The 16,452-nt window shown below is 41.2% G+C and overlaps 1 protein-coding gene across 1 annotated transcript; it reads right to left on the bottom strand.

The window, feature by feature from the left end:
- Positions 1 to 1,615: 1,615 nt before the first annotated feature.
- On the bottom strand, positions 1,616 to 12,618 carry LOC118936848 (uncharacterized). The gene is made up of 6 exons (XM_090188188.1): positions 11,959 to 12,618; positions 6,185 to 6,286; positions 5,694 to 6,041; positions 5,325 to 5,461; positions 3,369 to 3,478; positions 1,616 to 3,048 (listed from the first exon to the last, which is right to left on the bottom strand). The coding sequence occupies exons 1-6, from the start codon at positions 12,104 to 12,106 to the stop codon at positions 2,916 to 2,918; spliced, it is 978 nt and encodes a 325-aa protein (XP_090044314.1). The 5' UTR covers positions 12,107 to 12,618; the 3' UTR covers positions 1,616 to 2,915.
- Positions 12,619 to 16,452: the final 3,834 nt, after the last annotated feature.

Here is a 16,452-nt window from a genome sequence, read left to right as displayed (position 1 = left end):
CTGCTTATTGCAAATGGACGAAACATCAGGAAACGGACGGCCAATTGTCCTAAACGGAAAAGACTTCGGGAATATATTTTAGATTTTCAAAATTTGACCTTTGGGTCTTGATTTTGTGACCATTTGCCGTATGAAAATCTACGGTAGAGCGCCATCTTTTGGGATTTTTGGTGTATGACACTTTGTATTTGCCATATTCCACTTGCCATGAGGTTTGGATGAACTGCCGTCCATTTGAGTGGTATTTGCGATTGTGTAAATGATTCGCCCAATGGCAATACATTATTGGTAAGGGTCTTCCATTACCTTTCAAATATTTGTTTTCAACAAAAATGGGGTATTGTGATGTCACTATGGGGTATTGTGATGTCACTATGGGGTATTGTGATGTCACTATGGGGTATTGTAATGTCACTATGGGGTAAAATGTTCAGTTGATATTGTATGAGTTGTTAAATTTGCCCAATCAAGATTTAAATACTAAAATCACCATTAATCCAGAGAGATTGAAGTGACATGGATTTTGAAAACCTGAAACACAGGAAATAGATGGCTGAAAAGCAGATTCTCAGCTAGGCGGGTTATGTGCATTGGTGCTTTTCAATGTGTGTTTGTGTGTTTGTGTGTGTGTGTATGTATGTATGTATGTATGTATGTATGTATGTATGTATGTATGTATGTATGTGTGTGTGTGTGTGTGTGTGTGTGTGTGTGTGTGTGTGTGTGTGTGTGTGTGTGTGTTTGTAAAACACATATAGTGTCACACCCTGATCTGTTTCACTTTGTCCTTGTGCTTGTCTCCACCCCCTCCAGGCATCACCCATCTTCCCCAATTATCACCTGGGTATTTATACCTGTGTTATCTGTCTGTGCCAGTTCATCTTGTTTGTTCAAGACTACCAGCGTTTAGTGTCTGAGCCCCAGCTTTTTCCAGGCTCTCTTTTCTCAACCTCCTGGTTTTGACCCCTGTCTGTCCTGACTCCAAGCCCGCATGCCTGACAACTCTGGCTGAGCCTGCCTGCCATCCTGTACCTTTGCCCCCACTCTGGATTACCGACCTCTACCAGACCTGACCCTGGGCCTGCCTGCCGTCCTGTACCTTTGCCCCCACTCTGGATTACCAACCTCTGCCTAACCTGACCCTGGGCCTGCCTGCTGTCCTGTACCTTTGCCCCCACTCTGGATTACCGACCTCTACCAGACCTGACCCTGAGCCTGCCTGCTGTCCTGTACCTTTGCCCCCACTCTGGATTACCGACCTCTACCAGACCTGACCCTGAGCCTGCCTGCCGCCCTGTACCTTGCCCCCCCTCTGGATTACCGACCTCTGCCTGACCTGACCCTGGGCCTGCCTGCTGTCCTGTACCTTTGCCCCACTACTCTGGATCATCAACCCCTGCCCGCCTTGACCTGTCGTTTGCCTGCCCCTGTTACAATAACCATTGTTACCTCTACACAGTCTGCACATGGGTCTTAACTGAAACCTGATACATGGTAATTTCACAATTTCAGTCTTAGAGTGTCAGAGATTTATGATACAGCAGAGAGAACAGTCCTTCTAGACTCCATGTTAAATCAATTATTATACAGTAGAGAACAGTCCTTCTAGACTCCATGTTTGAGTTTGAGTTTATTTAATTTTTACAGGGACATTTACATGCACATTAATCAACGTTTCAGTAAAAGTGACGGTTTTAGCCAGCCGGCTAATTTTCAACCGCAGTCCCTGTTAGATCAACTATTATACAGTAGAGAGAACGGTCCTTCTAGACTCCATGTTAGATCAACTATTATACAGTAGAGAACAGTCCTTCTAGACTCCATGTTAGATCAACTATTATACAGTAGAGAAAAGTCCTTCTAGACTCCATGTTATATAAACTATTATACAGTAGAGAACAGTCCTTCTAGACTCCATGTTAGATCAACTATTATACAGTAGAGAATAGTCCTTCTAGGCTCCATATCAGATCAACTATTATACAGTAGAGAACAGTCCTTCTAGACTCAATGTTAGATCAACTATTATACAGTAGAGAACAGTCCTTCTAGACTCCATGTCAGATCAACTATTATACAGTAGACAACAGTCCTTCTAGACTCCATTTTAGATAAACTATTATACAGTAGAGAACAGTCCTTCTACACTCCATGTTAGATCAACTATTATACAGTAGAGAACAGTCCTTCTAGACTCCATGTCAGATCAACTATTATATAATAGTGTGACATTTTATCTGTGTTTATCCACTCGTATGTTTAGAATAATGCTGTTTTTCTAATGTCCAACTTGGTTGGATTCATGCGAGTTTCTGATTGACTGTGCAGTACATGGGCGGAATCTAAACTGTCACTGTATAAACAATTTCCCAGTACACCTAGAACATTGCTCTGGGAACCAAAAGGAGTATCTCAGTTTCAAGGTAAGAAGCCTGGTGTGGTATCAGTCAGTCTCATGCAGGAACCAACCGTGCTGATATGACTTCAAATCAAATCAAACTTTATTTGTCACATGCCACGAATACAACAAGTGTAGACTTTACCGTGAAATGCTGACTTACATGCCCTTAACCAACAGTGCAGTTCGGGAAGAGTTAAGACAAATATTTAGCAAGTAGACAAAACTAAAAAGTATTAATAATAAACATTAACATTAGGATTGTATTGAGTCAGTGAACCTCTGTGACTGTGAATTCCTTAGTGGTGAATTTCCTCAACAACAGACAGAACAGTCCTTCTCTTATCAAGTCATTGTGTTGTTATTGCATATAGTTTTATTATAATGTATTCTACATTTGTCTTGTTATATATTGTATGTAGTTGACAAGGTAAACTGAATAAGTAGAAAATATATTATGATATATAGTACTTAGCATAATCTTATTTAGCAGTTCAGAGAGTACCGAGGATGAATCCTATTTCTCACAGATCCATCTGTATTGATAGGAACAGTCATAGTCCCACCAAGCTCCTGTGTCTGATGACCAGGAGTAGAAGTACACACAGTTCTCTGCTCTTCCACCATTAGGCTCTTTACTGTTCCAATACCTGTAGGAGAAACAACACATAGAATCAGGCTGTCCACTGTTCCAATACCTGTAGAAGAAACAACACAGAATCAGACTGCCCACTGTTCCAATACCTGTAGAAGAAACAACACACAGAATCAGACTGTCCACTGTTCCAATACCTGTAGAAGAAACAACACAGAATCAGACTGTCCACTGTTCCAATACCTGTAGGAGAAACACCACACAGAATCAGGCTGTCCACTGTTCCAATACCTGTAGGAGAATCAGGCTGTCCACTCTGAACCTACTTCTCCAGACAGTGATGTCATAGTGACACAGAATTCATTAATGTCTTACTTTGTGGTCAGTGGTGTGTAGTCCACCCATTTCCAGGTCCCCTCAGAAACAGAGTCAGTCAGACCAATCCAGACATAGTTCTTTACCCCGCATAACCAATTGACAAATGTCTGTAGATGTGGAAGAGATTCAACATTGTTAATACCTAGCCATTTCTACTCGCTGTCTCGCTCGCTCCCTCTAAATTAATTTCAATTCAATTTAAGAGCTTTACTGGCATGGGAAACATATGTTAACACTGCCAAAGGAAGTGAACTAGATAATAAACAAAAGTGAAATAAACAATAGAAATGTAAACACTTACAACAAGACAATAAACATACTTCAGATATTATGAGCAAGTAGATAAGTACAAAAGGGAAAATGAATAAACATAAATATGGGTTGTTTTTATGATGTTGTTTGTTCTTCACTTGTTGCCCTTTTCTTGTAGCAACAGGTCACACATCTTGCTGCTGTGATGGCACACTTTGGTATTTCACTCAATATATCCAAGAGTTTATCAAAATTGGTTTTGTTTTTTTTCAAATTCTTTGTGGATCTGTGTAATCTGAGGGAAAATATGTCTCTCTAATGTGGTCATACATTGGGCAGGAGGTTAGGAAGTGCAGCTCAGTTTCCACCTCATTTTGTGGGCAGTGTGCACATAGCCTTCTTTTGAGAGCCATGTCTGCCTACGGCGGCCTTTCTCAATAGCAAGGCTATGCTCACTGAGTCGGTACATAGTCATAGCTTTCCTTAAGTTTGGTCAGTCACAGTGGTCAGGTATTCTGCCGCTGTGTACTCTCTGTTTAGGGCCAAATAGCATTCTAGATTTTTTGTTATTTCTTTCCAATGTGTCAAGTAATTATAATTGAGTTCTCTCATGATTTGGTCAGGTTTAATTGTGTTGCTGTCCTGAGGCTCTGTGGGGTCTGTTTGTGAACAGAGCCCCGGGACCAGCTTGCATTGGGGACTCTTCTCCAGGTTCATCTCTCTGTAGGTGATGGCTTTGTTATGGAAGGTTTGGGAATCGCTTCCTTTTAGGTGGTTGTAGAATTTAACTACTCTTTTCTGGATATTGATAATTAGCAGGTATCAGCCTAATTCTGTTCTGCATATATTATTTGGTGTTTTACGTTGTACACAGAGGATATTGTTTGAAGAATTCTGCATGCAGAGTCTCAATTTGATGTTTGTCCCATTTTGTGAAGTCTTGGTTGGTGAGCGACAACCTCACCAGACCTCACAGCCATAAAGTGCAATAACTGAATAACTGATTCAAGTATTTTTTGCCAGATCCTAATGGGTGTGTCAATTTGATGTACCTTTTGATGGCATAGAAGGCCCTTCTTGCCATGACTCTCAGATCCTTCACAGCTTTGTGGAAGTTACCTGTGGAGCTGATGTCTAGACCGAGGTAAGTATAGTTTTTTTGTGTGCTCTAGGGCAACGGTGTCTAGATGGAATTTGTATTTGTGGTCCTGGCGACTGGACCTTTTTTTGGAACACCATTATTTTTGTCTTCCTGAGATTTACTGTCAGGGTTCAGGCCTGATAGCATCTGTGCAGAAGATCTAGGTGCTGCCGTAGGTCCTGCTTTGTTGGGGACAGAAGCCCCTGATCATCAGCGAACTGTAGACATTTGACTTCAGATTCTAGTATGGTGAGGACCGGGGCTGCAGACTGTTCTAGAGTGCCTTCGCCAATCCGTTGATATATACGTCGAAGAGGGTGGGGGGCTTAAGCTGCATCCCTGTCTCTCTCTGTCACTCTCTCTGTCACTCTCTTTTTGTCTCTCTCTCTCTCTCACTCACTCACTCACTCACTCACTCACTCACTCACTCACTCACTCACTCACTCACTCACTCACTCACTCACTCACTCACTCACTCACTCACTCACTCACTCACCCACTCTCTCACTCACTCTCTCACTCTCTCACTCTCTCTGTCACTCTCTCTCTTTCTCACACACCTGTTGTTCTTGGTTCTTGATGACAACCAGGTCTGCTCCTCTATATCTGCAGTCCTGTCTGCTCTCCTCCCAGGATTTTTTCTCAGTAGAGACGTAGTAACAACTGCTACCAAGCTTCTTCCATCCTCGCGGACAAACTATAAGTTGAACATTTCCTTCTTTAGTCACTTTATTACAACATTTAATTAAATATAAATCAAACACTCAAGGAAGACGGGTACTAACTAATGGACAGTTTGGAAGTCGGACTTTGTTTCACGCATTTTTCATTTAAATATTTCCTTTAAAGTTGAATTGCCTGTTTGTAAGTGACATGTGAACTGATACAGAGACTGTCAAACCGAACAGTCATTAGACAATTTGACTCACCTTTCTCAACTAAAGATTGTTTCAGACGTTCTGTCTCTTTCTGTAGCTGGTCTCTCTCTTTGGTCAGAGTGTTGTATCTGGTCTGTAGCTGGTCTCTCTCTTTGGTCAGGGTGTTGTATCTGGTCTGTAGCTGGTCTCTCTCTTTGGTCAGGGTGTTGTATCTGGTCTGTAACTGGTTTCTCTCTTTGGTCAGCGTGTTGTCGCTAGTCTGTAGCTGTTCTCTCTCTTCGTTCGGGGTGTTGTTGCTAGTCTGTAGCTGGTCTCTCTCTTCAGTAAGGTTGTTTCCGCAGGTCTGTAACTGGTCTCTCTCTTCAGTCAGGGTGTTGGAACTGGTCAATTGGTTTCTCTCTGTGAAACAATATGACCAATGAACAAGGTAACAGTGGAATTTGGTTTACTTTCTGATTTGACTGGAATGTAAATGTAATTGATCCCTGATCATTACACCACTGATGATGAAGAATGTTTGAGTGAGAACACATCAAACTCACGGTAGAGAAACAGGCCTATGATCCCAGCCAGTAGGAGAACACACAGCAGCCCCAGACATCCTGCAGCAGCTCCAGAGTATCTCTTCCACCACTGACAAGACACTGAAGCACAAAGTATTACCAGAAAAACTTGCTGTATTTGTGTCTAATTTTGTGTCCATTTTCTGTTTGAATCACTGAGGGAAATACACAAGATTGACAAGGGACAGAACACCAGAACTGAGTTCCAGAACCTCACATATTCTACTGCTTGACTTCCAGAACTACTTCCAGAATATTGGCTTAAACATAGTGCAGAGTTCAGGCACCCAAAATGATTGCCGGCACCTATTTCAATCAAAACCATACTTAATTTGTAATTTGCTTCGTAAACAACAGACTTTTCCAACAATGCAGAGTTAAATATACAACATTTAAAATAGTGACACAATAAATAAATACACAGGGAATAAACAAAGAAGAATAACAAGTCTAAATAACATGGCTACAGAGCATTTGGAACGTTTTCAGACCTCTTGACTTTCTCTACATTTTGTTACGTTACTTATTCTAAAATGGATTCAGTTGTTTTTTCCCTAATCCATAAACATTGTCTTCATCAATCCACACACAGAGCCTTTTAGGTACAATGTTCACTAGTATTCGAGCAACAGCCCAACTCTTATGCTAGTGAACGGGTCAAGATATGCTTCCTGACTGGCTGCCTCCGTGCAGCTCGGCCCGTCTCTCTCCAGAGGAGAGGTAGCGGTGAATCAGCACTAGAAGCTGCCTATACTGTGGCCAGGTTGGTCACTTTGTCTCCACTTATTCCCTGCGTCCAGCAAAAGTGGTGGCTCGGCAGTAGTGGGGGACCTACCGTTGAGCCAAATCGCCTGCCCATCTCTCCCCCAGACCCCTGCTTGACGGCGCCCTCGTGTGGCAGAGCCAGGTTCTTCCCCTGCCTGCTCTCATCGACTCAGGCGCCGACGAGAGTTTCCTGGACCGTGGTGTCGTTACCCAGTTGGGCCTGGACTCTGTTCCACTCGATTCACCCCTCGATGCCAACGCTCTCAACGGACAGCTCCTCGCCCGTGTCTGGGAGAGGACCGCCCCTGGCATCCTGCATCTCTCTGGAAACCACCAGGAAAGGATCACTTTCCACATAATCAACTGTCCTCACTCTCCCCTGGTTCTTGGCCATCCATGGTTAAAGTTGCACAACCCTCAGATCGACTGGACCGCTGGAAGGGTAACCACTTGGAATTAATTTTGTCACTAGAATTGTCTACATTCTGCCCTTGCCCCTGCCTTGTCTGTGCCCCATTCCAGAACCTCCTGACCTGTCATCAGTTCCTCCAGAGTATCACGATCTAGCTCCTGTGTTCAGCACCACATCCTGACCTGTCATCAGTTCCTCCAGAGTATCACGATCTAGCTCCTATGTTCAGCAAGCACCGCGTCCTGTCGCTGCCACCTCATCAGCCGTACAACTGCACCATTGTCCTCCAGCCTGGAGCTCCTCTCCCCTGTAGCCAGTTGTATAACCTCTCTCGCCCCGAGCTGGAGGCTATGGAGAGGTACGTCCAGGACTCCCTGGTTGCAGGACTTATCAGGCCTTCTTCCTCCCAGGGGTGGGTGCTGAGTTTTTCTTTGTGAAGAAGGATGGGTCACTGAGGCCTAGACTGAATAACATCAAGAACAAGTATCCATGCACACTCATCAGTGCCACTGTGTTCACCAGACTGGACCTCCGGAATGGCTACCACCTTGTGCGCATCAGAGAGGGGGACGAGGGGAAAACTGTGTTTAACACACCACTTGGCCACTTTGAGTATTTGGTCATGCCTTTAGGTCTTACTAATGCCCCTGCTGTTTTCCAGAACCTGGTCAATGATGTGCTGAGGGATGTGATTGGACGCTTCGTTTTTGTCTTTGTGGATGACGTTCCGATTGTTTTCTAAGGACCCTGAGTCTCACCAGCAGCACTTTCGCCAAGTTCTCCAACGGCTTTTTGTCAAAGCTGAGAAATGTGAGTTCCATGCTTCCTCTGTGTCTTTCCTGTGTTGTATTATTGCACAGGGGGAGTTACGTACGGACCCCACCAAGACATGGCAGTCACAGAGTTGCCTACGCCCTCTAATCCGAAGCAGATATAGCATTTTCTGGGGTTTGCCAATTTTTACAGACGTTTCATCCCCAACTACAGCCGTCTGGCAGCACCTCTCACCACTCTCACCTCCCCCTCCACTCCGTTCCACTGGACCCCTCAACTACAGCCGTCTGGCAGCACCTCTCACCACTCTCACCTCCCCCTCCACTCCAGTCCACTGGAATCCTGAGGCAGAGGCAGCGTTCCTGGAACTCAAGCACCGCTGCACCTTCACTCAGCCAGACCCAGAACCTCAATTCATCATGGAGGTGGACTCCTCCGACACCGGGGGAGGTGCTGTTCTATCTCAACGTTCCCCCCTCTGATCAGAAGGTCCACCCATGTGCATTCTTTTCCCGTAAGCTCTCGCCTGCAGAGAGGAATTTTGATGTCGGTGATCGGGAACTCCTGGCAGTTAAGCTGCCTCTTGAGGTTTGGTGTCACTGGCTGGAGGGCTCTGTTATCCCTCCCATTCATTGTGTGGATGCAAGCCAGATGGCCGTTCTTCAACGGTAGATTCAATTTCACACTTGCTTATCGCCCCGGTTCTAGGAATACCAAGCCTGACGTCCCGCCTGTTCACCGCCGACAACATTGGTTCCGAACAGCATCATGTTGTGGGGGTGCTTTGCTGCAGGAGGGACTGGTGCACTTCATAAAATAGGCTGGCATCACGAGGAAAGAAAAATATGTGGATATATTGAAGCAACATCTCAAGACAACAGTCAGGAAGTTAAAGCTTGGTCACAAATGGGTCTTCCAAACGGACAATGACCCCAAGCATACTTCCAAAGTTGTGGCAAAATGGCTTAAGGACAACAAAGTCAAGGTATTGGAGTGGCCATCACAAAGCCCTGACCTCAACAACATAGAAAAGTTGTGGGCAGAACTGAAAAAGCGTGTGCGAGCAAGGAGGCCAACAAACCTGACTCAATTACCCCAGATCTGTCAGGAGGAATGGGCCAAAATTCACCCAACTTATTGTGAGAAACCTGTGGAAGGCTACCCGAAACGTTTGACCCAAATTAAACAATGTAAATGCAATGCTACCAAATACTAATTGAGTGTATGTAAACTTCTGATCCACTGGGAATGTGATGAAAGAAATAAAAGCTGAGATAAATCATTCTCTCTACTATTTTTCTGACATTTCACATTCTTAAAATAAAGTGGTGATCCTAACTGACCTAAGACAGGGAATTTTTTACAATGATTAAATGTCAGGAATTGTGAAAAACTGAATTTAAATGTATTTGGCTATGGTGTATGTAAACTTCCGACTTCAACTGTATATAGATGTCACTTGTGTGCAATTATAGTGATTAACCCTCTAGAGTCTAAGCCGGGGGTGGTGGGGGAGGGTCTGAGCCGACATATGGAATAGTTTTAAGATACCAAGGATTATTTAGCTATTTGATTTATAATTTTAAGTATAAAAAAATTATTGAAAAAAAATGATTGCATGATGCATTGAATTTGGCATTTCTGCTATTAGCCAATAGAAACACATTGAATAACAGATAGTCATTACTGCTATTAGCCAATAGAAACACATTGAATAACAGATAGTCATTACTGCTATTAGCCCATAGAAACACATTGAATAACAGATTGTCCTTACTGCTATTAGCCCATATAAACACATTGAATAACAGATAGTCATTACTGCTATTAGCCAATAGAAACACATTGTCCTTACTGCTATTAGCCAATAGAAACACATTGAATAACAGATAGCCATTCCTGCTATTAGCCAATAGAAACACATTGAATAACAGATTCACTAGATGGAACAACAGATAGTCATTACTGCTATTAGCCAATAGAAACACATTGAATAACAGATAGTCGTTACTGCTATTAGCCAATAGAAACACATTGAATAACAGATTCACTACATGGAACAACAGATAGTCGTTACTGCTATTAGCCAATAGAAACACATGGAACAACAGATAGTCATTACTGCTATTAGCCCATAGAAACACATTGAATAACAGATAGTCATTACTGTTATTAGCCAAACGAAAGGAATAACGTTAATGGAACAACAGATCGTCCCCAGAAATACCAGAAGGAAGTTTGTTCTGAAGTGTCCTCTATCTGAGAGATACTAGAACGATCAGGAATCATGTAGGTTTTTCACATGTATTTATCCCCTTATTATAGGCACTGAACTATCTGCATATGTACGTCCATATATTATCTCCATATATACGTCCATATATTATCTCCATATATACGTCCATATATTATCTCCATATATAGGTCCATATATTATCTCCATATAAACGTCCATATATTATCTCCATATATAGGTCCATATATTATCTCCATATATACGTCCATATATTATCTCCATATATACGTCCATATATTATCTCCATATATACGTCCATATATTATCTCCATATATACGTCCATATATTATCTCCATATATACGTCCATATATTATCTCCATATATAGGTCCATATATTATCTCCATATATACGTCCATATATTATCTCCATATATACGTCCATATATTATCTCCATATATAGGTCCATATATTATCTCCATATATACGTCTATAAATGTTTTAAACTGGTACTGGGGACCTTCAGAGTTGTGTGAGGCTTGTGGACGTCCTAAATGGAGAACACCATCACGTTTGTGAGAGTCTCATCTTTCAATAGAGCATAATAGTTTGTAAGTTATAATAGTTTGTAGGTTATAATAGTTTGTAGGTCATAATAGTTTATAGGTTATAATAGTTTATAGTCTATAATAGTTTGTAGGTTATAATAGTTTATAGGCCATAATAGTTTATAGGTTATAATAGTTTGTTGGTTATAATAGTTTGTAGGTCATAATAGTTTGTAGGTTATAATAGTTTATAGTCTATAATAGTTTGTAGGTTATAATAGTTTGTAGGTTATAATAGTTTGTAGGTCATAATAGTTTGTAGGTTATAATAGTTTATAGTCTATAATAGTTTGTTGGTTATAAAAGTTTGTAGGTCATAATAGTTTGTAGGTCATAATAGTTTGTAGGTTATAATAGTTTATAGTCTATAATAGTTTGTAGGTCATAATAGTTTGTAGGTCATAATAGTTTGTAGGTCATAATAGTTTGTAGGTTATAATAGTTTGTAGGTCATAATAGTTTGCAGGTCATAGTAGTTCGGACGCTACGTAAGATTTTGAGAAAATACCTATTTTCAGGATGACAAACATTGCAGATACGGATGCGGAAGGGTGAGATCAATATTGTAATAACAATACTAACCTACTTGACAGAATTTTTAAAAAATCGAAAAACAAAACTGAAAAGAAGAAAGAAAATATTCTATTCAAAAACATACAACATTAAAACACTAAAGAAACACTAAAGTACTAAAGTAATACTAAAGTAATACTGCAACAAAAAAAAAATGTGTCAAAAGTAATTCACTTTTTGTACCAACACAACACAAAGCTCTTAGAGACTTACCCAGAGACTCACAGCTGTAATCGCTGCCAACGGTGATTCTAACATGTATTGGCTTGGGTGTGAATATTTATGTAAATGAGAACTGTGTGTGTGTGTGTGTGTGTGTGTGTGTGTGCGTGTGCGTGTGCGTGTGTGTGTCAGCATCTAGCACTACACCAGGTTAAACTGTTACCTGAATGTTGATCACCAACTCCATCCTTCTTGTAGGGCATGATGGGCATTTCATTGTTGTAAATATGATCATCAATATCCATGGTCTCTATTTTATTTATATTTTTGCCACGAAATCCATCGCAGTTTTCATAGATTTCCTCTGACATCTTTACACACGTGTGTTGAAATGCAGTAACTTCTACTGTTGTATCTTCTACTGTTGTATCTTCTACTGCTGTATCGTCTACTGTTGTATCTTCTACTGTTGTAACTTCTACTGTTGTATCTTCTACTGTTGTATCTTCTACTGTTGTATCTTCTACTGTTGTATCTTCTACTGTTGTAACTTCTACTGTTGTATCTTCTACTGTTGTATCTTCTACTGTTGTATCTTCTACTGTTGTAACTTCTACTGTTGTATCTTCTACTGTTGTAACTTCTACTGTTGTATCTTCTACTGTTGTATCTTCTACTGTTGTATCTTCTACTGTTGTATCTTCTACTGTTGTATCTTCTACTGTTGTAACTTCTACTGTTGTATCTTCTACTGTTGTATCTTCTACTGTTGTATCTTCTACTGTTGTAAAGTCTGCTGTTATCTCAGTTGTAGGTTTGTGTTGGTTCGCTGCACAGCTGGAGTCTCTGTGTGACTCAGTCTAATATCAGAGACAGTTTTAACAGTCAACCTCATTAAAGGGGAAACCTTCTAACCAATAGTACGACTCTAACCACCACCATGTGACCACAGACTTATTTTCTGAGAACCATGTTTGTTTACCACAGTGAAGATTAGTTTGTATATTTAGTTTATATTAGTTTAGTTTACTACAGTATAGATTAGTTTGTATATTTAGTTAATATTAGTTTAGTTTACTACAGTGTAGATTAGTTTGTATATTTAGTTTATATTAGTTTAGTTTCACAACAGTATAGATTAGTTTGTATATTTAGTTTATATTAGTTTAGTTTACCACAGTACAGATACATTTTAACATGTGATTAAAGCATTGAAGTTACAATATGTTCACATGGAATAAAATGGGACCCTGTGAATTCACACATCACAGACCAGATTCTAGTAATCAAAGCTTGAGGATGACTTAATTATTATCTTTGTAGTGTTGTGTCAAAAACTAAAACGTGCACCTCTTGGGGTTCCCAGGACCGAGTATTGCCCTCTGTGGTCGGCCATCAATGACCATGTAGAGTTGTATCATTCTGTACTGTCTCCTGTGTGACATTGACACCAGAGAGAATAGTTATTCAAAGATGTCTCTGTCTTTCTCAGAAAGGGCCTGAGATCTATATTTACTGTCTCCTGTGTGACATGAACACCAGAGATAATAGTTATTCAGAGATGTTTATACACTTCTTCTTTCGTCTTCTGTGGAAGGGAGGAGGGGGAGGCCTAAATGTGTAATGTTGTCACAAATATTTTCTCTATCTCTCTCCATCTCTATCCTTCCATGTCTGTCTCACTGTGTATCTCCCTCTCTCTCTCCCCCACACTCTGTCTACCTGTCCTGTGAAACATTGACACCAGAGATAATAGTTTTTCCAGAGATGTCTCTATCTTTCTCAGAGAGGGCCTAAGGTCCACATGTACTGTCTCCTCCATTCTCTATCTACATCAAAAGAAGTTGGAGGACAATAACTGCACTGCACACTAACTATCTCCCTGTTTATCAGAGACTGTATGGTGTCACGAAGTACAGAAGTGTTAATGGGTATAAGAACAGCTCTCTGTCACATGTTTCTAACTGGAAAAAAGGCAAACAAATTACTGTAAACTACGTGTTGATAATTTCCATAAGACCTGGCTCAGATTAGAGCACTTCACTTCTCAAGGGGTGTGTCTGACAAGTCCTGTGTGTAATTCCTCCCTTCAACAGTAATAAGGGGTGTGTGTGTGTGTGTGTGTGTGTGTGTGTGTGTGTGTGTGTGTGTGTGTGTGTGTGTGTGTGTGTGTGTGTGTGTGTGTGTGTGTGTGTGTGTGTGTGTGTGTGTGTGTGTGTGTGTGTGTGTGTGTGTGTTTGTGAATAGGAGAGAGAGAAAGAGGAAGTGAGAGGTTGAAAATTGTGTTCTTGGTTACCATCCATGTCTCTCCACCCATCTGTTGTCAGGGAAGCCTCCAGTGGGGGTAAAGGTTACATTACAGTCTACACACCTCACACACTGACACATACACCTCACACACTCACATACACACCTCACACACTCACACACACACTCACACACTCACACAAACACACCTCACACACTCACACACACACACTCACACACTCACATACACACCTCACACACTCACGTACACACCTCACACACTCACATACACACACACACCTCACACACTCACATACACAAACTCACACCTCACACACTCACATACACACACACTCACATACACACACTCACATACACACACTCACATACACACACTCACACCTCACACACTCACATACACACACTCACACCTCACACACTCGCACACACACACACTCACATACACACACTCACACCTCACACACTCACATACACACACACTCACATACACACACTCACATACACACACTCACATACACACACTCACACCTCACACACTCACATACACACACTCACACCTCACACACTCGCACACACACACACTCACATACACACACTCACATACACACTCACATACACGCACTCACATACACACACTCACACCTCATACACTCACATACACACACTCACACCTCACACACTCGCACACACACACACTCACATACACACACACTCACATACACACACTCACAGACATGAGCCTCCAAAGCCTGGCTCAGGGGGTAATTAATGAAAAATGTGTGTGTGTGTGTGTGTGTGTGTGTGTGTGTGTGTGTGTGTGTGTGTGTGTGTGTGTGTGTGTGTGTGTGCGTCAACCAACCGAAGACCTCGACTCAACGGGATAAATTCTGGTCACACCCTGAGGTTTCTAAAACTGTTTGAATTACGTGTGCGTATAACATAACTTATGTAGCAGGCAAAACCCTGAGTACTAACTTTTTAGATTTTTTTTTTTCCCCTCTCTGTTCACTATTTTGTCTTTGCCATTGGATATTTAATAGGAACCTATTTTCAGTTCCTCACCGCTTCCACACGATGTCGCCAGTCTTTGGAATATGGTTGAGGTTATTCCTTTGTGCTATGAAGAAGTAGGCCAACTCGGAACTGGGGACCCTTTTGTGAGTTGCACAAGACGTGTAGAGCAGAGTTTTTTTTTTCTTTTTTTTTTTCGTTCATGTATTGAATACAGATGGCCCCGTCTCCAATTTGATGGATTATTAACATTTAAAAATACCTCACGTTGTATTACAAAAGTAGTTTGAAATATTTTATATCCAACTTTTGAAATGTTTTGTTTTTTGTAAGCTGTTTTTTTCTGGATCAAACGGACTTTATAAATGGACATTTTCGATGTATATGGACGGAATTAATCGTACAAAAGGACCAATTGTGATGTTTATGGGACATATTGGAGTGCCAACAAAAGAAGCTCGTCAAAGGTAATGCATGTTTTATATTTTATTTCAGCGTTTTGTGTAGCGCCTGCTACGCTAGCTCTTTTGTTTACTACTGGTGCAGATGGCTGCAGGCTATCAGATAATAGCTTCTTATGCTTTCGCCGAAAAGCATTTTTTCAATCTGACATGTTGGCTGGATTCACAACGAGTGTAGCTTTAATTGAGTATCTTACATGTGTGATTTAATGAAAGTTTGAATTTTATAGGATTTTAATTGAATCTGGCGCTCTACATTTCCCCTGGCAATTGGCCAGTTGAGACGCTAGCGTCTCGCTATCCTCAATTAATTTAACCGCTGTGTCAGATTATTTGTATTTTTTTTACGGAAAAAGCAAACCACGCAATAATCTGAGTTTGTCGCTCAGAGACATTCACAACCCAAGAAGATATTCGCCATGTTGGAGTCAACATAAATCAGAAATAGCATTATAAATATTCACTTAACTTTGATGATCTTCGTCAGAATGCACTCCCAGGAATCCCAGTTCCACAATAAATGCTTGATTTGTTCCATAAAGTCCATCATTTATGTCCAAATAACTCATTTTGTTAGGGCGTTTAGAAAACAAATTGAAACTCACGAGGTGCGGACAAGTACTGCAGAAATGTCAGATGAAAATTCAAAAAAGTTATATTACTGGTCGTAGAAACAAATCAAACGATGTATAGAATCAATCTTTAGGATGTTTTTATCATAAATGTTCATTAATGTCCCAACCGTAGAATTCCTTTGTCTTCAGAAAAGCAAATAGAATGGGGACTACCTCTCATGTGAACGTGCATGGTCAGCTCCTGACTGATGGCAGACCTCTGACTCATTCCCCGCTCATTCGGCCCCACTTCACAGTAGAAGCATCAGACAAGGTTCTAAAGGCTGTTGACATCTAATGGAAGCCTTAGGAAGTGAATATGACCCATATCCCACTGTATATTCAATAGGGGCTGAGTTGAAA

Source organism: Oncorhynchus mykiss, chromosome 10, assembly GCF_057628025.1.
Source record: "Oncorhynchus mykiss isolate SJ-2025 chromosome 10, ASM5762802v1, whole genome shotgun sequence".
In the NCBI taxonomy this organism is placed as follows: Eukaryota; Metazoa; Chordata; class Actinopteri; order Salmoniformes; family Salmonidae; genus Oncorhynchus; species Oncorhynchus mykiss.
The sequence above is the reverse complement of the archived record's forward strand: the minus strand, read 5'-3'. Positions and strand labels throughout refer to the sequence as shown.